The 23,380-nt window shown below is 41.2% G+C and overlaps 1 protein-coding gene across 4 annotated transcripts in view; it reads right to left on the reverse strand.

Moving 5' to 3' along the window:
• The window catches only part of grik4 (glutamate receptor, ionotropic, kainate 4), a 418,260-nt gene that overhangs the window by 8,604 nt on the left and 386,276 nt on the right, over positions 1 to 23,380 (reverse strand). For all 4 annotated transcript variants that reach the window (XM_054795183.1, XM_054795185.1, XM_054795184.1 and 1 more), the window contains 4 exons: positions 19,497 to 19,610; positions 2,815 to 2,924; positions 1,027 to 1,200; positions 602 to 767 (listed from right to left, as the gene is read on the reverse strand). In XM_054795183.1, the coding sequence (XP_054651158.1) occupies positions 602 to 767; positions 1,027 to 1,200; positions 2,815 to 2,924; positions 19,497 to 19,610 (564 nt within the window). The remainder of the gene's footprint in view (positions 1 to 601; positions 768 to 1,026; positions 1,201 to 2,814; positions 2,925 to 19,496; positions 19,611 to 23,380) is intronic.

The following is a 23,380-nucleotide window of genomic DNA, read 5'->3' on the forward strand; positions in this document are numbered from 1 at the left end:
TTATGAGTTAACTATGGTCAAACAGTGATTAATCATGATTAAATATTTTAATCGACTGACAGCCGTTATTATAATATCTAAATAATAAAATAAAATACAAATATAATAATAAGAATTATATAAGTGCTAAATAACACAAACATAATAAATTATATACATTAAATATAATAATAATAATGAAAAAATAGAAAAATAATAATAAATAAATAAATAATATGTTAGTATAGTAGTTAGTCAACAAGAGTTGTGGTTGCTCACGCTCAGGAAAACACTTCCCCCTAGCGTTTTGGTAGAGAATTGCATGTCACAAACTCAGCCTTCAGCATAATGTCATGTACAGTAGCATCCCTAAACGGCACACGCCGCTACAAATTCTTTTGCCTATTACATTTTTTTTTTCAGAAAAGTCATTACTTCCCCTGGTAATTAATTACATTTCTGAAGGACTAATCCCGTGAATAGATTCAATTATCTTTTTTGGAAAGTAACTAGTAACTATAACTACTTCATTTTTTTTAATAGTAATTTGCCCAGAACTGACTGTGTGTGTCTCAACCACTTAAACAATCTATGAAATGCAACAATGTGCCTGACCCCTGACCTGGAAGAAGGTCATGGTGGAGCCCCCGTGCATGGTGCCGTATTCTATGGCCGTCTGATCGGCCAGGTCATCCACTGACTCGATGGGCACCTCCATCCTCTGAACTGTCAAGAAGGCAGCCAGGTTGGCGGTGTAGGAGGAGATGATGATCAATGTGAAGGCCCACCTGTGGAGGACAGACCAGAACGTATGCATTCTCTTGTGGGAGGCGACAGGAAGGTGCGTGGAAGACCTGCCCCTTGCGAAATGACGCCGCCGCATGTATACGGCCAACATTTTTTTTTAAAAAACAGGCTTTGCTACACGTCTTAAATGGCATCTATTACGTTGGCCAAGTGTAGACTCTAATGAACGTCATCGTTTGGTTGAGAAATATCAGCAAGTCAAGGTTGGAGCTAATGAAGATGATCTGACGCCTCACTGACCACACTCCGCTGACGCAGCGCGTGGACAGAGCCCTGGGGGCAATGGTGGACCCTTGCTGCATGAAGCCTCCGACGGGAAACCACAAGCTGTTGCCGAGGGAGTACTGGTTGATGAGCAGGTTGCAGCGGCCCTTTAGGCAGGGGTGGGGGTTGTACCACTCGTAAGGCGTCAATCTGGGGAACAAACAGGACACTAACGGTTACCTTAAATACAGTAGATGGAGCTGGAGGCAAGCAATATGATGGGAATAAAAGTCAGATAAAGTATTTTGAGTGGAACGAGAGGAGTTAAGGAGTGTTTACTAACTTCTCACTCCCATGTGTTGCCTGCTTCAAACAGTAAAAGTGTAAAAAGGACCATGCAAAAGTTATGCAGGAACTTTTTTTTCCAACAGAAACATTGGCAGGGCTACTGAGTCCACATCTACTGTTTATTGCACCTTTTTGGAAAGAAAGGAATATTTCTTCAGTAGTATTTTCATTGAATTTGAGAGATACCATGAAAAAAAACAAGCATTTATGTGTTGAGCAAGAGTTATTTGCAGGTCCACTGAGGCTGCACCTCATGTTTACAATAAAATGTCTATTATTGTGCCTTTTTGGAAGGAAATGCATATTTATGCAGTGGTATTTTTGTTGAATTTTAGAGATACCATCAAAATAAACAAGCTTTTATGTGTTGATGAAGAGTTATTTGCAGGTGTTCTGAGGTCGCACCTCCTGTTTGCAAGGAAATGTCTATTATTGCACCTTTTTGGAAAGAAATGCATACTTATACAGGCACATCTTCACTGAATTTCGTCTTGAGCAACAGTTCTTTGCAGGTCTATTGAGGCCACACCTCCTGTTTACAATCGTATGTTTATTATTACAGCTTTTTGGAACTTTTTGGAAAGACACATTTATTCAGTGGTATTTTCATTGAATTTTAGCGATACCATTAAAATAAACAAGCATTTACGTGTCGAGGAAGAGTTCTTGCAGGTTTGCTAAGGCCATGCCTCCCCACATGCACTGAAATATCTATTATAGCCCCTATTGGAAAGAAATCAGTCACATGTTCATTGGCTTTTACAGATATTGTTCCAAAAACAAGCATTTATGTGTTGAGCAAGAGTTATTTGCAGATCATGTGAGTCCACACCTCTTATTTACAATTAAATGTCTATTATTGCATTGTATTGGAAAGAAAAACAAATGCATATTTATGCAGTGGTATTTTCGTTGAATTTTAGAGATACCATAAAAATAAACAAGCATTATCAAGTTGTGTGCAAAAGGTCTTGGCAGGTCTACTGAGGCCACACCCCCTGGAGCTCTTAGCAAGATTACATAAGAAATTGAAGTCAAAAGTGCTTCTGGTTTTGACGATAAAACTATTTTTTTTAATGAAGCACTTTTTAACTTTGCAATTTGCTTATCTTTGGTAATATGTAGGATGACTTCTGACATGTTACTTAGAAAATTACCTGCAAATCTTGCTAGGCCTTTAATTTTTTTGCAGTGTACACTGTAATTTATATTATAACATCCCTTTGTAGAGAGAAACAGCTTTTAATATTGTGCAACAGTTCTGTCAGTTCCATGTGTGACCAGCAGGTGTCAGTGTTAAGCTGAAAAAGAAAGCCCAGGCGAGGCAGCTTTCTCTGTGGTGGACATGATCACCTGCAGAGAGTGAAGAGGATTAAAAACATCTGTCTCCACCCCCGTAGAAGCAACCATACAAATACGCTGCTGCTCTCTGACCTCCCTGCCTTTTTTCTTTTCTCTCCGAGTCTACTTGTGTACCTGGCCACCAGGAAGAGGACGCAGCTCACGGCCAGGTAGGCCAGCAGCATGAAGAGCCACACACCGGGGGAAAAGGGGTCAAGGAAGGAAAAGTAACCCGGTCGACGACCCTGAAAACACACACAGGACAGAGTTTAGGTCCAAGGCTAAAGTAACTATCCAACGCATGGGGGCCAAAAGAGTGTGGCAGTAAAGAATGGTTGTTGGACTGGATAAGCTGATGCAATTAAAGGGCCTCTTGTTTGCACGTTAGCATTCACTCCAGCAGTCGTAAACAGAGAGTCTCACATGGATTGTAAACACAGTGGAGTGGTGGTGAATATTGATACTACATGGATAATTATAAAGTGTTTATTCCCAGGATACAGGCAGTAAAAAAACGGAATTAACACGATTTGTGTCAAGTGCTAAACACTACACACTCTCAAAATTAAGGCAGAGCATCTATTATAACCACTTCAATAAACACAATTTCATGATACACACTCTAATACACGATATTAACTTAACTCTCATGTTGGAAACAATATGTTGTCTGAAGTAATGATGTTGGTCGCAATAGTTGTAATTATTGGAAAATTAGGTTGGGGAAATGTTATAATATTACGAGAATGAAGTCAAAATATTATGGGAATACAGTCATAATATTATGAATAGAAAGATTAAGAAGATTAGTTAGGAAAAAAGTTGAAATATTTGGAAAATTAAAAAAAAAACAACTTTCTGCATTCATTAGTTCATAACCTCACGGCCTGAGCTGTGTCGTTGTTTGAATGGCAATCAATTTCCATGAGCGATACAACACCGGAACCCTACAATCCTCTGGTAGAACTGAAGCAAAACCAATTTTATGAAAACAGAAAAGAGTTCAAACAAGCGCTTGAATTGGCAAAGCGTACAGTCCAAGTCAAGAAAATGTCAATAATAACTCCATAAAACAACAAACTAATCAGTCTAACTTTGAAGCAAACTATTAGCAGCTATGAATGGTGCAATACCATCCATGGTATCATCCATATGAATGGTGCAATACCATCCATGGTATCATCCATTTATCACCATGCAAAAACACTATTATGTACTAATATGTAAGATGCTCTATTGGCTGTTATGGATAATGGTTATGGATTGGCCACAATGTTAGTGGAGCTAAAGCAGCAGAAATAGAGTTCATAAGTACTGTAGCAGACCAGAGGGACTGTATGGCTTAATTCCTAGTGTTTCATTATCTATCACCAACAGCCATTGTCCTCCAAATGGACCCAATTACCAGCAAAGCGCTTATTTACGTCTGTATGTCGCACAGGACGACTGACCCAACATTCAGGGAGGAATATGATGCACCTTGTGCAGAGATGCACCATCTGTTTAGTGACCATTAAAGAGGGTCAGCGGGACAGTTAAACAGTGGAGGCCATCACACGGGCCAACTGTTGTGTTTATGAGGACGCATCATGTAGCATCGTGACATCGTTCTTCTGCTTTGGAGTCAACAGGCAGCAAAAATGACTTCTATGCTGAACAGCCTATGTCGAAGGGATGTCAGAAATGCAAAAACTCTGCGCTAATGTGTTGTCGGGACTCGTGAAATTTAATTTGCAGCAAGAGGGCAAAATCATTTTGTTGAAGATTTGTTATGATCAGTTCAGAGATGAGCGGCTGTAATTACTGGCATATTAGCCTGCCACTGCCAACGAAGATCAGGAAAGGAATGACTTTTTACATTATCTTAATTCTTTCAAATATCCTTTATATGACAGGACTGCTCTGCAATTTTTAAGGACCAATTGCAAAAATCCTGTTTTTAAGGACCTACTAAAAAAACGAAAATAAAAAAAACAAAAGCCAGTCAAAGATCCTTTACATAACAGGAGCGCTTTGCTGTTTTAAGGACCAACTGCAAACAAAAATCCTTTATATGACAGGAGTGCTCTGATGTTTTTAAGGCCCTGCTGCAAAAAAGGCTACTCAAAGATCCTTTACATGACAAGATCGCTTTTGTTACGATCACCTGCTGCTGCACCCTGTTCTCTCTCTCTCGCTCTCTCATCTCCTACAGCTGGGCGTGCGGCAGAAGCTGGGACAACTGGACACACCTGCACCTAATTGGTCCATCCCCTACTTAACACGGAGTAGGGGCAGCTGTGAGATGCTGGTTCCTTTCGTTGTATTCCAGTCCGCTCGCAGTCGGGACATGAAAAAGCTGTTCATCGCTCCTCCTGCTTCCGCATTCTGTGGTCCACCACACACTCATCTTTAACAGCTTTACTGTTTTCAAAAACCTACTGCAACAATACTAGTCAAAGATCCTTTATGCGACAGGGGTACATTGCTGTTTTCAACAACCTACTGCAAACAAAGATCTTTTATCTGACAGAAGTGCTCTGCTGTTTGTAAGGACTTACTGCAAAAATGCACGTCGAGCATCCTTTATATAACAGGAGCTCACTGTTGTTTTTAAGGACCTGCTGCTAAAATGCTTGTCAAAGATCCTGTATGTGACAGTAGTGCATTGTTGTTTTCAACGACCTATTGCAAACAAAGATCCCTTTACATGACAGGAGCGTTCTGCTGTTTGTGACGACCTACTGCAAAAATGCTTGTCAAAGATCCTTTTCTATTACAGGGCCCTTCTGTTGTTTTTAAGGACCTGCTGCAAAAAAACACAAGTCAAAGATCCTTAATGAGACAGTAGTGCTTTGCTGTTTTTAAGGACCTACTGCAAACAAAGACCCTCAATGTTCCTTTATATTAGAGGAACACTGTTATTTGTTAAAGACCTATTGCAAAAATGCTTGTCAAAGATCCTCTATCTGACAGTAGTGCATTGCTGTTTTAAACAACCTATTGCAAATAAAAATCTTTTACATGACAGGAGCGCTCTGCTGCAAAAAAACGCTAGTCAAAGATTCTCAACTGGTGGGTCAGTTTTCAGAGGGGTTGCGGGTCTTTGCCTGTGCACAAAAAAAATAATGACCCGATGTCCATGAATGCACCTGCATTGCTGTCTGTGCTATTCGCTTGCTATGCCGCCACCAGGTGCGGGCCATGTCCATGTCAAGTTTGAGCGGGAGGTGAAGGACATCGAGTTGAGACTTAATGTGCAGGCACACAGCTGCAGATATCTGCTGGAGAAGAGCGTGCCATTATATAAGATATTTGAGAAGTTTGAGTTGAAAAATGTTCGCAATTTGCCACTGAGGGGTGGTGGCGGGTCCCGCCGCCAAAGCAGTTGAGAACTGCAGCCCTACGTGATAGGAGAGCTCTGTAGTAGCATATGAGGCTGGCACTGCCAAAGAAGAAGAGGATGGTGATGATGAAAACGTGTTACTGCGAACAGGCGTATGTGCTGACACGCCTCCTCTTTGCTGGTCAAGACTGCTGCATGCTGAAGCAGCGTTCTGTTTTAACGGCGAGGCCCTCTTCCCTGCATTTTTATGGTCCCAGCGAGGTGCCATTACAAAGATGAAGAGGAGCAGCAGAGATGTCGACAGATGGTGGAGAAGAGAGCCAAAATCGCGACAAAATGAGAGCAAAAAAAAGGTTTAACAACGTTGTGCTGCAGGTTTCCGCTCACTGTGCTTTAATATGCTATGCTTTCAAGAACATCCGCCAGGATGCAGCTGCACACAAAACTCTATTTCCATTTTTCTACTTTCATCAACATCTCCTTTCATCATCTCGAGACAAAAAAAACACTAATGGGCTCCTTCTTTACCTTGAAAGTTGTGGTCTAATTTCCAGCTGTGCCAGATAAACATGTATCTGGCCTGCATTAATGAATACAGCAATAGCATTATTTTTGCTTAATGCTTTCATAAGAAGCTCCAAAAGTTCTGTAATATTTCAGTGAATACCTTCAAATGTAACTTTAATTGGAAAAAAAAGTCACAGAAAAGTCACACAAAAACTTTGCTAATGCTAATCGCTTGTGTAGTGGCAAAATCAATATTTCCACTGTATGAACTTTTGCTGTGTTTTGTTGCAATTAGGCCTGTCACAATAACCCATTTAGCTGGATGGTAATTGTCCTGCAAATGATTGTCGATAATCGATATTATTGACAACATTTTTTTTAGACCATTGTTCTATTAATTACTGTATATGGCATAATAATGCAAGTACACCATATCAAATGCAGTAAACTTTTAATTTCTCAAGTGTATTTAAAATTGTAATTGGAGTGTCAAGAGCTTTTAAATAAAATCGTAGATGCAATTGTAATATCTTTATTAATGTAAGCTACTTTTATGACACTCTTATTTTATTACAACTATGAGACAGGATGTTATTATTTATTATTTTGAAGGCCAGAAGTGTGATGTGAGTTGAAAATGTGTTTTGACTGTGGCTAAGTAATATATAGCCTCTTGAAGCAGTGGTTGTTGTCCCTATTTCACACACAACTTGCACGAAGTCAGCGGCCAACCTAAAAACGTCGGGTTACATTAACAAGCACTAAAGCGCATCTCATACAGCCTGAGCCTGCCGCTGTGCATGAGCGGTCGCAGGGAAATATATCCACACACTCTTCCCGTGCGAGCTCCCCGCACCATAGAGAGCAGTCCAGGTACAGTGAAGGGGAACTGCTGCAGTTGCTACGGAGCTGACTACCGAACTGCTAACGTGAAACTTAACTTCACCAATGTGCAGAGTGAACCCTCTTGTCATCCAGCTTGTGCGGTAAAGAGAGAGGAGAGAGAGAAAAACAAACACGCATCCACATGTCAATTTATCGAGGTGAGCAAAATGATTTATCGTGACATACCTAGTTGTAATTTTTTTTGTGTGAACTTTTCACCTCTCACTGTTGTTTTATCTTTATCGTACCTAGTTAGGTATGTTCTGGTTGGCCTGTTTTTGCTATCTCAAAGCTGGTTCCTCTCGAGAAGCAGGAGTCCCCACTCCTGTACTTTCTCAATCTGATTAGATTTATATGCCTGTTTGCGTCTTTGTTCCTTGCACTGTCGGGCAGATGGCGTTGCTGTCTCTTCAACTGTGTCTCAAAGCTTCGATAATAAAATAGACAAAAGACAACATGGTTTCTCTGGACAATCTTTATTGATTGAAAAATTGCCAAAACACTTGCCAGCCTGCTAGTGTCAGCTGTCACTAGTTTTCAAAGCGAGTTGTAATGTTTAGAGGCTTTGATGGTGGTTAGATTATTTTTACACTTCTGTCACTGTTAAAAAAAATCAGGTGTCAAAGCTCATTTGTCATTTAAATGTTGTGTTTGAAGAATTTTTAGGACAGCAGAAAGTTGGCAGCGCTTGATGTCGACCAACTCATCAACTCGACTCAAAAATATATGCAGTAATCCCTCACCACTTCGAGCTTCGAATTTTGCAGCTTTACTCAATGACGGTTTTTCAAAAATATATCACCTAATAAGCCATCTCTGTTTTGTGGTTAAATACAACCTATTATTAGTCAAAAAATATGATTATTTAAACAAATTGTACTTATTTTTTGCCTGTATTAAGCATTTTCAAGGATAAAAATGGCAAAATGAAGCAAAATACAAATATAAGGCATTCAAAAGATGCATTCAAAGACATCGGGATATGTACTGTACTATTCTACACAGGTCACTAGGTGTCGCATAATCCTACATCGATGAGCCACCGCTTGAAGTACTGTACAGGAAGCGGAAATAAAAAAAAGGCACAACAAGGAATGAATTCTCTCAATGCTAACATGTTTAAGTAAGCATTACATGTCTAATTTTTCCTATTACAGTATGTCTACTACATTGGGTAATATATTGGGTGGATATAGGGGTGTTATTTCATGTCTAAAGGTCTCTAACACTTTTAAAACCTGTATTGAGAAGGTTGTTTTCTACAAAACTACAAACATATTGCATTTATCAATAAGGAATCCTACTTTGTGGAAATTCACTTGGGTTGGGCCTGGAACCTGTTCGTATATCTTTCAATGTCATTTATTTTTACAATTACAGTTTATTTCATGGTTACAAATGTTACTTTAAACGCTTCCTGTCCAGTTAATAAAGATATTAGGCAAGTTTAACAAAGGAACACAAGAATAAAAAGTAGTGGTATTTATTTATTTTAAAGATTAGAGTCCTTTGCAGTTGGAAACGTCAACTCGGTTGCACACAAACTGAAACTTTCAACTTATGGTTGGTAAACTGTAGATGAAGCCTATTTTGATCTGATGTCAGACGCTTACAGTACATGCATATTCTGCAAGGTCAAACGAGCGCGAGTACTTTATTAATCTGCTGTGATGACATTAATCATTCCAACAGTGAGTGTAATTGAGCACTAAGTGTCACTGAAAGGTCAGCGTGCTTATTAATATCGCGCAGGCAAATATTGAAATATTGAACGTGCTTTCGAAGACACTCACAAGAGTGTTCCACTCCATGTTTGCCTTGTGCTCTCTGTATTTCTCACTGTTTGTCTGTGCATGTTACCTGAAGAAATATACTGTATGAGTCAAATACTTTCAGGCTACCGCATAATACACTTGATAGAATGAATATATTGATGTTTTCCACCATATTTCTGCATGCTAGCATGCAATGAATGGTTGAATGTTTTTAACCTTGTTTCGCCAACTGTTATATAGTAGTCTTGTAAGATACACTTGACTACTTTTAAAGGGAGTCACCTGCTTGCCTTGGTTAGAAATCTCAGTGTATTTATCTTCAGAGAAGAGTTGGAAACGTCAGATCATTAAAGGGGACGGTTTTGCGATCAAAACACAACCGATCCCCAGGAGGCAAACAAGGGGCAACTCAGAGGAGGCCGCACTGCCCCAAGGAACCAGATCAAAGAGAAGCGTCAAAGAGAGACCCCCCACCTGTCCATGTGGGGAGAGCCCTCTATAACTGTTGGTTGGAGATTGAGGAAAATCTGACATTTTGGGAGCAGCCACGCCGAGACGTTTTCCCTTCTCAAGAAGGCCACTTGAGATTGAAGCTTCTTGGCTGTTTGTGCTGCCGCTCAGCAAAAATATGCACCTGGGCAGGCCAGAGTGGAAGGTTCCAGTAGGTGGAAACACAGCGTGTACACTCACATAGTTCATGGATAATAGAGGATTAAAGGGTTCAAACTAGGGACGCTCTGATCATGCTCAGATTCTGATACCAATCATGAGTGAGATCGCCGATACCGATCAATATATTAACTGTAAATTTTTCAATTTATTTATGATGTGCTATTGGCCAGGGTCGCCATGTAGGACAATTCCAACCCAAACATTATTAATAAAATAATAATTATCATTAAAATCTAAAAAGGGGTGGGAGCCAACTACATTTTTTTTTCATGGGGCCTAGAATTTTTGGCTTGACTCCTGCTATTGGCTATACGATCTGGCAAAACAAACCTTAATATTACCTTAACGACTGAAGTTAGCTGCCGTTTGAATGTTGCTGGATCGCGAGACTCGCAAAGTCACCTTACTTCATCAAGTGTTTGTTCTTCAAATGCCGTATTAAACTTGGCAACTTGGCCGACCAGTACTAGATCAGTACTGTCTACCAGAGGTGTGGACTCCAGTCATGTGACGTGGACTTGAGTCACAATTTTGATGACTTTGGATCCGACTTGACAATATCATTAAAGACTTGCAACTCGACTTGGCCTTTGATATCAATGCCTCGGGACTTCACTCGGACTTTAGTCTGATTACTTGAAAATACTTGAGATTTTCAGTGAGTGTGTTGAGTAAAATGTGTCCCCATTCAAAGTATTCCATTAACATGACCGTTATTATGTCATTTCCAGCAAGACAACAAATTTCCCTTCTCAATCTGCATCATTAAATGCGTCTATTAACGTCCAATCAGGTTTAATAACCAACAACAAGGCTGTGGATTACTTTTCTGTGAGCGCCAGACTGCTGGAGAGTGGCAGCGATTAACACTGGGACGTGTCAACTTGCTACCGAGAACAATTTCATTTTGCATTCGCAAATTACGAGGTCATGGTATTTTAGTTAGTAAACATTTAACTTATGATTTATGACAGAACATTTGAAGCCTATGACTTCAGCCTTGACTCGACCTGTTTTGTTTTGACTTGAGACTTGGGTTTAAAGACTTGAGATTTGCAAAACATTGACTTTCTCCCACCTTTGCTGTCTACTCTACTATCTGCACTTGTCCAACATAATAGATGTCATATATTAGATATAGCAACTTAACACTAAGGAGTGGGACAGGAGGACCTAAATGTTAGCAGCACAGTGACCTACGGTGTGAACATTAGAGTCGCATCTTAACGGAAACATCATGCTAGTTTAGCCTAATCGCTGATGAAATGCAAAATAATGAAACTTACAGCTGCCACACCTGTAGATGACCGACTGATAGTTTGCAGCGCTCTATTTTAAGATGTGCAGGAAAGCCTTCTTTTGCAAAGCTGTCTTCCATGACGTGGTGGGCTTGTACACAGGCTAGAGGCTAGGGTAATGGCAGGTCATAGGCGGTATCATGTCCATGAGGAAGGAGGTTTTTCCCTTATCACGTCATGAAAAAATGCAACTTCAAAAGCAAGCCTCTTTTTTTGAAAAGTGGAGCAAACAAGTGAGGGAGATGATAGATTTTTCTCATGTTTAGTGCTTGTAAACAGGCTCTTGGGACACATATTGCTGTGAGAATGCCATTAAAAAGTCCATTTTGCTTAATAGGGGACCTTTAACAGCCAGAAGAGGCCATTCTTTCTTCCATTGCTGGCCTCTCATTCCAGCTCGGGTCTGTCTAAATAGATTGTGGAGATGCCATTGTTGTGTCTCTAAGCCTCTAAAAGAAGCTGGTGAGGTTATCCAAGTCAAGGATTTCACCCAGTCATCCTGCCTCTTCGTATGCAACACCACATTGTTTGCCCACCCCCCCGGGAGACTGCCTCCATGACTACTGACTCACTGAAGGACGCTACGCAGTGACAACTGAACTCATCCTTTCCTCTCTTCTAGCATCTCTCCATTTCTTCCGTCTGCATATTTCTCACAAACACATGCAACGGCCACATCATTAGGTATAGCTGCCCCTTCAGTAAGACCCAGTGCACCACTCTGTGGCATGTGTAGTCTAACCCAGATATACCTGCTCATAATGAACATATGTTATGCAGCGCATCTACACTTTATTATATAGTCCTCAGTCAACCCCAACCACATTGACTCATGAAAAACTCATTGTTTGCGTCATGCGGCTTTGTGCTGCACACACACACACGGGCGACAAAGGTGATGGAAGTTTTCTATGAGAAGCAGGCTGACAATTGCTCAAGGTTACATTGTGTCAGCGTTCATAACTGTGACGCCCGATTGAGGCCATCAGCACTGACACGCACATAAACCGCCTGCTGCTACTCTGTGGTGATAGACACACAACTCTTAGGCTGTAGATAATTCATACCTGTCAAATGACCAAAATGTCTACAGTGGAACTTCTGAAGGTCAAACAAACATTAGGCGACCTCATAAAGACTGACTGTATAGGCAGGGGTGTATTTAGTCATTTGGGGACCCAAGGCAAACCTAGTCATTGGGGCCCTCCACATCCTTCTTTTTTTTATTTTCATTTTTACTAAATGTGAGTATGTAATTTCGCCCGCTTTTTTCCTGCTTTTGAAATCTGTTAGTTATCTGTCAGCTTAAGTTGCTAGTTGCATAGCTATCTTTATACCCCCGCCCCAAACAAAAACAAATGATTTTAAATATTAAAGGGATTGTTTGGATTTTTTGACATGAAGTTGTATGACATCCCCGTCAGCAGTGTAATGCATCAATAGTTGGTTGGGTCACGTGACTGAAGCGTTTTGCTTCTCAAAACATTATGCGTTTGAAAGAGTAATGTCACACATTGCAGAGACATTACAAAAAGTACAAAGAACATCCTATACCATACCGATTTGTGAATGTAATACTCTTTTGAATGCATATTGGGAATTAGAAAATCAAGCTGAATAAGTCCCAAAGCATCTCGATAGTCAAGGGAGAGCTTAAGAATGTGAGGTTCTGCATTGGTGCCGACCCAGTACCGATGGTGTCAGAACAACCAGTCAAAAGCCTGGACAGCTGGTACAACGCAAGCCTCAGGGACAGAGACCAGGTACAGGTACTAAGGCAGGACATCACCAACAGTCTGGATACTATCAACAAGACAATGCTGCCAGGGAAGCTCAAAAACTAGTGCCTGAAATTTGGACTTCTCCCTTGGGTAATGTGGCCACTCACGATCTACGAGGTCCAGATAACAACGGAGGAGAAGATGGAGCGAACCATAACTTTGGATGTGAAGAAGTGGCTTAGGGTCCCATGCTGTCTGACCAACATCAGCATCTATGGCAAAGGAGTCCTTGAACTACCCATCACGAGCCTCACCAAAGAGTACGAGTGCTCTAAAGTGAGACTACAGATGACACTGAAAGACTCCAGAGATCAGACCATCAGCAATGCTGCACCACCTCTGTTAACAGAAAGGAAATGGACATCATCCGACGCAGTACAGAACGCTACGTCAACCCTGAAGCACAACAACATTGTGGGACATGTCCAGCTGGGAAAAGGAGGATTTGGCGTTGCAGTGAATAAACCAACCTGGCATCATAGCTTCAGCTTCACAAACAGGAAAATGGTGGCAGAGGAAGTGCGCCATCAGGAGGAGGCTGAAAGAAGCGCAAAGGCTGTCTCTCTTGTCAAGCAGGGACAGTGGATGAGGTGGGAAGGCGTGGAGAGGAGAAAGTTCAACTGGAGGCAGCTCTGGGCTGCTACATATGATGTGCTCCCATCCCCAAAAAACCTTCACCAGTGGTATGGCGAGGACCCAACCTGCGCCCTCTGCCCAAACCCAGCGACTCTCAAACACATCTTGACCAGTTGTAGGACCAGCCTCACACAAGGCCGCTACACCCAGAGGCACAATCAGGTCCTCAAGAACAGTCTGGCAGCAGCCCTTAAGAGCAAGAGGGCTACCAATTCCATCTCTGTGACAACATTCATTCGAGAAGGACAAAAACAGCCTAACCACCCCTCACCAAACTGGAAGCTGGACAGGTAGCCATGGCCCGGGATTGGAAAATGCTAGTTGATATCAGCAAGCAACACATTTTTCCCCCAGAGGTTGCAACCACCACCCTCAGGGCCAGACTTGGTGCTATTGTCCCCTTCACGAAAGGTGGTCAAACATCATAAAGAAACTGCGCTATGCAGACCTGGCGGCAAATGTACAACAACTAGGATGGAAGGCCAAGGTCTATCCAGCTGAAGTAGGATGCAGAGGTTTTGTGACTTCCTCTACCATCAGGCTCATGAAAGACCTTGGCATTGATAGACAGGTTCTGCTACAGACAAAGAGATCAGTCTCTGAAGCAGCCCAAAGAAGCAGCCAGTGGCTATGGATCAAGTGCAAGGACCCTTGCTGGGCTCAAAGCAGCGAGGGGGATGCCAGGTGTTGCCGATGAGCTCTCTGGAGGTGTTGTAGGCCTAGTATCAAGACACCTATTATCAAAACTGTCCTGTGGGGCAGTGTGTGTTCACAGGTCGGGATCTCACTGCCTAACTCACTGCTTGGATGAAGCAAGTGAATTAAGACTAAAAACTAAAAAAGTAATATGCACTTTAAATCAAAGAGAAAAAAAATCAATAATCTGTTTTTGTGAGACTTTTGGGAGCCCCTGGAAATTGCGGTGCCCTAGGCAATTGCCTGTGTTTGCCTAATGGTAAGTCCGCTCCTAAGTATAGGCAATGTTTTAAGTAAGTATGTTTGTGTTATTATGATTAAGAACAACTTTCCTAAAGTTAATGGTGATGAAGACGAATTTTGAAGGTGATTCACTTTGCAGATGAGGCTCACAGATCTTAAACATTTGACTTGCCACTTAAGAGTAAAAAGAAAAGGGTTCCCACTTATTGTCTAGTAATTTTCCAGGACATTTTCAGCCACTACAGAGACAAGTTCTAATGTTATACAGATCAATACTAACCACCAGCCAGAGGTGGGAGAAAGTCAGTGTTTTGCGAGTCTCAAGTCTTTAATCCCAAGTCTCAAGTCAAGACATGCAAACCCAAGCCAAGTCAAGACAAAACAGGGTGAGTCAATTCCGAAGTCCATAGGCTTGACATTTTCGAGTCCTTACTAGTCATAAGCACTGTTAAGTGTTTTTGTTTACAAATAAAATACCATGACCTCGTAATTTGCAAATGCAAATGAAATTACCCTTGCATGTTGACACATAGCGGTTTTAATCACTGCCACACTCCAGCACTCCGGCGGTCACAGAAATGTAAGCCACACCCTCGTTGTTTGTTCTTATACCTGATTGGACGTTAATAGATGCATTCAATGCCTTCAATGAGGCAGATTCAAAGTCCTCAAGATTGTGGTTCGATTCTGACTCGAGTCCAAGTCGTGTGACTCGAGTCCACACCACACAGGGTCTGAAAAGTTGCTAAATCTCGCAACAAGATCAATTGGGAGCCCTGGGTTGCAGAACTGCTCTGAACGGAAATGCAAATTTGATTGGCGTCACAAGGGGGGCAGTGCCGGCTAGAAGCAGAGAAACTCTGCCATAATGAAGATAAGGTGACAACAGACATGCATGCGCTTAACTTTGAACCCTTTTGCATTCACTAGGTAGAGGGAGGATTAATCATTTCCAGGATAAATTCACCGTTTCCAGGACATTTGACTTTTTCCATGTTTCCATGACTAGAAAATAGGTCAATAGTTTTTTACCTATTTTTGTTTTTTGATGGTTTTTGAGCACGCGTGGGAACCCTGAAGAAGTTTACCACGGCAAAATGTAAAAACGTAAAAAGTGCTGTAGTTTGACTGCTTTGAATATGAACATTTTTTATTTTTTCACAGTTACTGCTATTACAAAGGTTAACTTTTTCGTAAACCTGGACTACAATTAAAAATGTTACAAAATACGATGCATGAGGTTCATTTGTGTTAGAGTTTTACTATTTTCGTAAATTACTTGTATTATTACGGTGCTTTAACTTTCATCAAAGCAAAAAAAAATTACAAAATAAAATACAACGGGCTTATGTTCGTGTTTTATTGCTTTGACAACTTACTAGGTGTATCACATGGTGGTTAACTTATTTTTACACTTGTGTCACAATTAAAATAAGATATGTAATATGTAATAAAATAAGTGTTTACTTCGTTGACAGATTAATAAAAAAAAAATTAAAAATTCAGAAAATGTATTTTTGCTTTATGTAACAATTAGACACATCAAACTTGAAATATAATTCTGTAGTATTAAGTAATGGCATTTTTTCTTTTTGCTACTATGAACTGAACATAAAAACTGCAAAACAACAAGCGATTGCCTTTTTGGATTTAATCTTGCGCAAGATGAGAAAGAAGAGTTGCAAACAGGCATACAGGGCACAGGTTACAAGGCATCTCTCTCCTGACAGAATTGTTTAGATAGTGACGTCTCTAACGACGCACAAACCCCTGACTGATTATTTTCCCATAATGTGCCAGGCTCAAAAAACAAACATATGATTGCACATGACATAAATGACTTAAACAACAAAATATGTGTGTTTTAGACACAATCACCCTTCCGTCGTGTCTGATCCAGATCTCATGTGGTTCGCACAGATTGATTATCTGTTCAATTTATACTAAGAATCACAGACATTTCCATTACATATAATGTCGAAGATATTTAGAAACTTTTAGGGAAATTATGTGTTTTAATCACACTATCATTGATCTGACAGAGAATTTCATTTAAAGTTTGAACTGCGCTGCAACCTCCATTGTAGAAATTGTGTGACACATCAATAGCGCATTAGAAGCAAACAAGTGCACTCACTCAAATTATGAAGTATTGAATAAGAATTGAACAAGGAGGTGTTCCAGTCTTTTCTAACTCTCAAACACTCACCAGTGGATTTCTTGAAGGTATCCAGTGCTGTTGTAGAAATACACTAATTATTGTATGTCTGGCAACTATGATGGTAACTGCAGTGGTTCGCCGTCAGGACCAGCAAAGCCTTCTCTGCTGGCTTACACACGATCAGAAACACTGACTGACCCAGATGTACAACTTAAATTCTAGTATTTACTTCAAGAACTTGTATGCATTTATTCCAAACAGTCTCTTATTATCATGTAGGGCCTTCAGTATCAGTAGCGCTGGCACTACTGATACATACACACTATTTGCAATGGGGCTGTTTCTTTAACCAAATCAGACTTCTGATTGGCCTCACAAGGCCAGCTAGCAGGCCCACAATAATGTCAACATTTTCCGTCCTCTGATTAGTTGGTCAGAGCCGAACTGTTTCACAAGCCAAGTTACGCCCTCAGTGGCTGACTAAGGAAGATAAATTGACAACTCCACGGAGTAGCTGTATTTTATTTACAGGTTTTGTCATGCTATTAGATAACCATTGGATCTGAACTACTCCAGATGATGTTGTAGTGTAGAGGTTTGGAGTGGTCTGAACCCTTTATAAGCTGCTACTTTTAAGCTTGTTACATTTGCCCGAGCAACAAATTTATGGGCGCCATACACGGGAGGCGACAAACAACTGCGAGTGGCGAAACTCATCGCCAACACATGGCAAACCCTGCACACGGGAGGCAACTAGCTACACTGGTTAGCGAATTGTATGAGTCTCCCAAGGTTTTGATTGGCTGTCAGATGTGGAGGGAATTTGGGGGTATCAAAGTAGTTCAGAGGAGGAAAAGTGACCGGTGTTGAACGAGTACTCTTGCTAGTACCGGATCTTGCTAGTATTGAAGATAAACTTACATAAATGTCTGTGTGAATTAATGTAAACTTACCCGATATGTTTACTCTGGCGCCAACGAGTTCCCATGCAGCTACTTTTTTCCTTATATCTCTATATTCTTTTTTAGAAATGTCAAATAGCTCCAGGAATGGCAAGTATTCATTTTTCCCGCATGATTACCTGCGAGAGCGTACTGATTAGCATCCTGTCTGCTCATTGGTTGATCAATGAAACTCCCGCTTATTGGTCCTCGTCTGGGCGACAGCAATGAAAAGTTGAACATTTTTCAACTTTCTGGGGTCGCGTCGCAAGCCAGCGTGTGCACGATGACGTGCACAAATGTTCACACGCACGAATTTTGCGTGTTGATCGACCTTACATCTTTACAACGTCCAGGCAGACATTACGTGAAACCATTTCTCTGTGATGCCACGCATTGTAATTGCATTTTTGTGTATTATTGACAGTTTGTATACTTGCAAAGTGATAGTGGTGGTATTAAGAGCTGGATTAAGTGGGTTAAGTTCCCACTGCAGGCCCAGGCACCAAGTACACGGCCCACCACTGGGTAACTGTTGCCATTTAATGACCACTTGCCAGAAGACGATTGCGTCATGGTGGCTCACGTCTGCGTTCATTTAAGCAAGCGATGGTGTGTGAGCCCAGCAGGCTTCAGGCAGTCTCCTACTAGCCTGCAACCCTTTTAAACGCTGCACCTGCCGAGGCCATCAATTGACTTTGGAGCTCAATTGAAGTGCCTCGCTGCTACACCTATTAGCACTGTGTGCTGACCACAGGGAGGTTTACAATAATAAGCCAGCAATAGGGAATGGGGGTGAAAAATGCTCCTGGAGGACGCCAAAAGACAGTAGCAACCAGTGCTGTGCTCAGGCCCCCTAAGTCACCTTGAGTGTTCAAAGAGAGCAGTGCTGATTAATGGACCTCTGATTCCACAAACATTGGCTCACATCCTGCTGCACTTGTGTTGATGCAAGGCTTCGGTATGCTCTTCAGATAGAAGACAGAGGGTAAAGAGAGAAAAGCAAGAAATTAGCCCTGTTTTCACCAAGCTGGATTGTTTTACAGACAGCCATGGGGCTCCAGAGCACAGCGGTATCGAACTAGACACACTAACAACAAAACAGAGGAGAACAAGGAGCTCCTGTATGCACTTCTCAACATGTGGTTGTTGATCACAGTAAGGAGACACATTTTATCCAAGAGGAGACTGAGGGTAGCAAGAAAACATGCCACAGCAGCCAAGTGGAAACTGTGGAGTATACTGTAGCATCACTGTGTTATTGTGTTGTTCAAGGTCCTATAATATATTATAAGCCTTTAATGCTGAAATGTTTCTGTTTGGTATCTGATAATATCAAATCGGGACACCCCTAACTTTAAGATGTGTACCTAAGCCTGTTTTTTTTATCAAGTGTTGGGCATATACACCGGACGGGCTCATCTAGCTAGGGTCAGAGGTGTTGATTTTTCCTTTATGATGTCATGAATACATGGAAAACTGCTGACCAGCTACTACAAATAGCACCTTAATAGTACCCAGTTTGCCCATGGAAAATCGTCAATTGTGAGTATAGCTGAGCCAACTTGGTACCGTGCAGTGCATTGTTAACTTTATTGGCAGAGACTGTGTCGCTAGTGGGACATCATACTATTTCAGTAGCTGACACTTCTATTGCCATCCCGCCTACACACCATGGGTTTATTGCTCAAACTGTAATATGACAAACTGAGTGCAACTGCTTGGTGGCAATAGCTAGTGGCTTGGTGGGACGAGCGAAAGCAACAAACAATAGTCTAAGAGATTGTGGAACGATTCAGACAAACTGAGCACCTCCTTCTTCCTTAGCTGCTGTCTGCACAAAGTGCACTTACAGTAATGTACTTCGATCGTTTGGAGCGTGTGGGATGTAACTCACCAGGTGGACGCGGTACATGATGCTGATACCAAGGGTCATGAAGGGTTTGGAGAAGTCGATGACCTTCTCACGTTCTGCTGTGATGGTGAGGCCAGCCACTGCCAAGTCAGCTTTCTGAAAGACAAACAATGGGACATGCTGAAAAAAGCTCCTCTAGTTGCTTCTACTGCTGTGCTGACTGTATGTACACTGACATTGTGTGTACTGCGGTGTATTATTACACCAAGGGTGTCATTTGATAGTTATTTGTTTGGTAGCAAATGATTTATTTTGAAAAAACATCAAGCTGTTGAGACTCCATTTCCCACGATCCTCCACTGAAGTGTCTACTGCAGTGTCATAGCCTAATCTCTGTCTGATTTAATGACAATTAAATCATTTTCCTTGAATATAATTGACAATTATCTTTAGTAAATATTCATTTATAGTTGACTTCTTCTGACTTCTAGCCGATTCATCTTCCAATAGTTGGCGCTCCAACAAATATAAGGCTCAGGAAGGATCCTATCCATTTCATTGGTCGTTTATAATCATTTTGCAATGTTTTCTGTATGTAAAATTATAATTATTCTTTGTATGATGTATTTTATAATACTTTAATCCCTTGCTTATCACGGTTAATTGGTTCCACACCCGACCATAGTAAGTGAAATTTGTAGTAGGATTCCTTATTTACAAATTGTATATTTTTGTAGTTAGGGTATAAAAAAAAACAGTTTACAACCTTCTAAATATGTTTTTTAACGTTATTAGAGCCCTCTAGACATGAAATAACACCCATATGGTCACCTTTAAACTGTTATTACCCAATATAGTAGACATAATAAGAGTAAATAAACCATTTATTACATAAATAAAACATGCTCGTGTGTGCTTCTATAAATGTGTTTCCTAGGGAAGCTGAGTGAAAAGTGGACAGGAAGAGACGTTGGGAGTTCATAGTTGAGTTTTAGCTTGTCGTAGGTTATGGCAACAAGAGTAGCCTGTATTTTTATTAGGGTTTATTGTGCCAGTTGTGAGATAATTAAAGGGATAGTTCGGATTTTTTGACATGAAGCTGTATGACATCTCCATCAGCAAGTGGGGGGTAAGTCGCTGTTAATGGACAACAATGTTGATGGGGATGTCATACAACTTCATGTCAAAAAATCTGAACTATTCCTTTAAAATGTGCAATAAAAACCTGTTGTTCCGGCAATCAAGTCTTGCGCTTGTGTGTCTCACCGAACGTTACAGTAACATTAATGACACCTAGTGATCAGTGTAGAATACTACAGATCATCAACATCATTAAATGTGTCTTTTCAATGACTTATATTTGTATTTTAGTTAATTTAGCCATTGTTGTGGTTGAAAATGCTTAGGAAAAAAAAAGTAAACATTTTTTGAATATGTATATGTTATGACTAAAAATGGGCCGCTTTCAACCACAAAACGACATTATTTGTTAATTGATATATTTATGAAAAACCATGATAAGAGTGAAGCCGCGAAATTCGAAGTGCAGCGTGTCTATGCTCTAACTATGAAAATATTCCATTTATTAATATTGAATCCTACTTTGCGGAAATTCACTTCTTGCGGTCGGATCTGGAACCAACTACCCGCGATAAACAAGGGACCAGTGTATATCCATGTTTCATCGATATACAAGATATAGTGTTCGGTGCACCTGGCCTTGAGTGTGGCCTTGGTCTGGAAACAACACTTGGACCAACAAGTAGCTCCAGCAGGTCAAATAAGCGGTCAAAGCAGTGGCTGGAAAACCAAAGCAATACAAAATAGCCAACAAGAAAACAAGGCGGTAAAATGTAACTGCAAGGGAGTCTTTATCCCCCTGAGGGACACAGAGTGGAAGCTGGCGAACGAAGGGTTCTGTGACGAATGGGTGGGAGAGTGAATTGAAGGGAGGGGCAACACTGCATCGCTGCAGATGCTGCTGCAAATGCATGACCTGCTGTTCATTGTTAGATTTGTTCCTTTAATGAATCAAAGCCTTAGATCACATTTACCAGGCTGGCCTTTGAACCCTCACCTCCTGTTAGTCATCTGCCTCAATGATTGCACTACACCTTTACAAACTGTGCATACACAAGCCCAGCTTGCATCGTCCTGACCAATCCTCAGCCTGCAGGCTTTCACCCTTCATCATTATCAGCAAACCTCCGCCTCATCTTTTCTTTTTCTCCTTTTTTTAGAACTCACAGTCGTTTTGAAAGTCTGATCGCCTGCGCCCAGCGCCAGAAGGAAACCACACGCAGGGAGCGGCATCGTTTTGAAAGTCTGATCGCCTGCGCCCAGCGCCAGAAGGAAACCACACGCGGGGAGCAGCAGCCGTTGAAGCAATTTCTACAAAGGCAGATACTTTGGTGAGATGAACGCGCAATCGCGGCTGAATTATTTATGTGACAATAGAATATTAATATTGATAACTGCATTTCTGTGCCTGCCTGCTGTTATGCCTTCTAGTCCTGATAGCTTAAACATGTTGCTGGTTCACCATCATATTAAAAAAAGATGAAAATGAAATGTTAGGAAATCGTGTGCTTGTCTGGACTCAATTGTTAGGCTGTCTGACAGCTGTCAAAGTAATGCAGTGAAATAGTGTTCAGTGAGTGGCCCTGGCAGGGGTACACAGGTATTATTGTCCCTGAGTAACCCCGGGCTGTCTTCTGTCACTGCTGCCAGCTTAACTGGCAAATACAGCACTCTCTGTCTTCTGTTTTACTTCCATTTTCTCCTCAGCCAAACAAGAGGGCGAAAATCCTTTGAGATGACCTTTAGCCTATGACAGATATCAATTCAAAGCATGCCTTGACATTTGGTCAACCCCCCCACAGCTCATGCTGCCGTTGAAGACACAGAATGACATGTTTCCACGGACCAAGTGGCCAGTGCATTCAGCAAAGAACACTGCAGTGGAACCTCGGTTAAATACCCAAGTTTTCGCATGATTCGGTTTTTGACTAAACTTTTGCCCAAATTTTGCCTCGGTTATCGTACAATATTACGGTTGTTTTACCTTTTGGAATGTTGACTACTCCCAGCATTGCTTGCTTATTCAGCCACCTTGGATCACACATCCAACACCCAATTGTCCCCCAGCTCCATCACCCAACTATGACGGCATCTCCAGTTAACTCTTTAGTTCCTTGCCAATTAACATAGTTCCAACACAAGTCTATGCTTTTTTTATTGAGTAGGCTACAAAATAACCCACCATGACGCCAAAGTTGCAAGAGACAGCTATAAAGTGATAAAGAAGGTGACAAACACTATTGAACACTATTGAATTCAAGAAATAAGCCATAGCAAAGTACGAAGGTGTCCTTTCCTCCCTCTCCTTGCCAACAAGTCTCAAAAAAATAAAACTGATGTCTAATGTTCATTTATTGCTTTCATTCGTCATTTATATGCATTTTGTATTGTTTTCTGCTTGTAAAACTATACTTGTTCTAATTAAAAGTGTTTTGGGTGTCTGCCATGGATTAATTGGATTTACATTGCTTTCTATGGGAAAATGTTCATATGGTTGAGTTGTAGACACACCCTTTGGAACAGATTAATCGTGAAAACCGAGGTACCACTGTACTGTCAACTAATCAACTGCTCTGACTGCACTTTGGCTGTGTCCATTCCAGCACTCTGTGAAAGGGTGCTTAATGGAAAGAGACCTCCTCTACTGTAAATGCTCCAATTGACGCCTCTGCTCAAAAACCAGAAAGTCTCATATGGCGTATGGTGTACAAAAATAAATAACTGCCAGGGTCTCGAATTAGCACTGGGTCAAAAAACATTGGCATGAATAGCCATGGCTGTAGGCAACTTCCTGCTGTATTAAGCGGAATTAAGGCTGGCTGAGCTTCTTAATGCTATTACAACAT

The sequence above is a fragment of the Dunckerocampus dactyliophorus genome, chromosome 12 (genome assembly GCF_027744805.1).
Source record: "Dunckerocampus dactyliophorus isolate RoL2022-P2 chromosome 12, RoL_Ddac_1.1, whole genome shotgun sequence".
NCBI classification, from domain to species: domain Eukaryota; kingdom Metazoa; phylum Chordata; class Actinopteri; order Syngnathiformes; family Syngnathidae; genus Dunckerocampus; species Dunckerocampus dactyliophorus.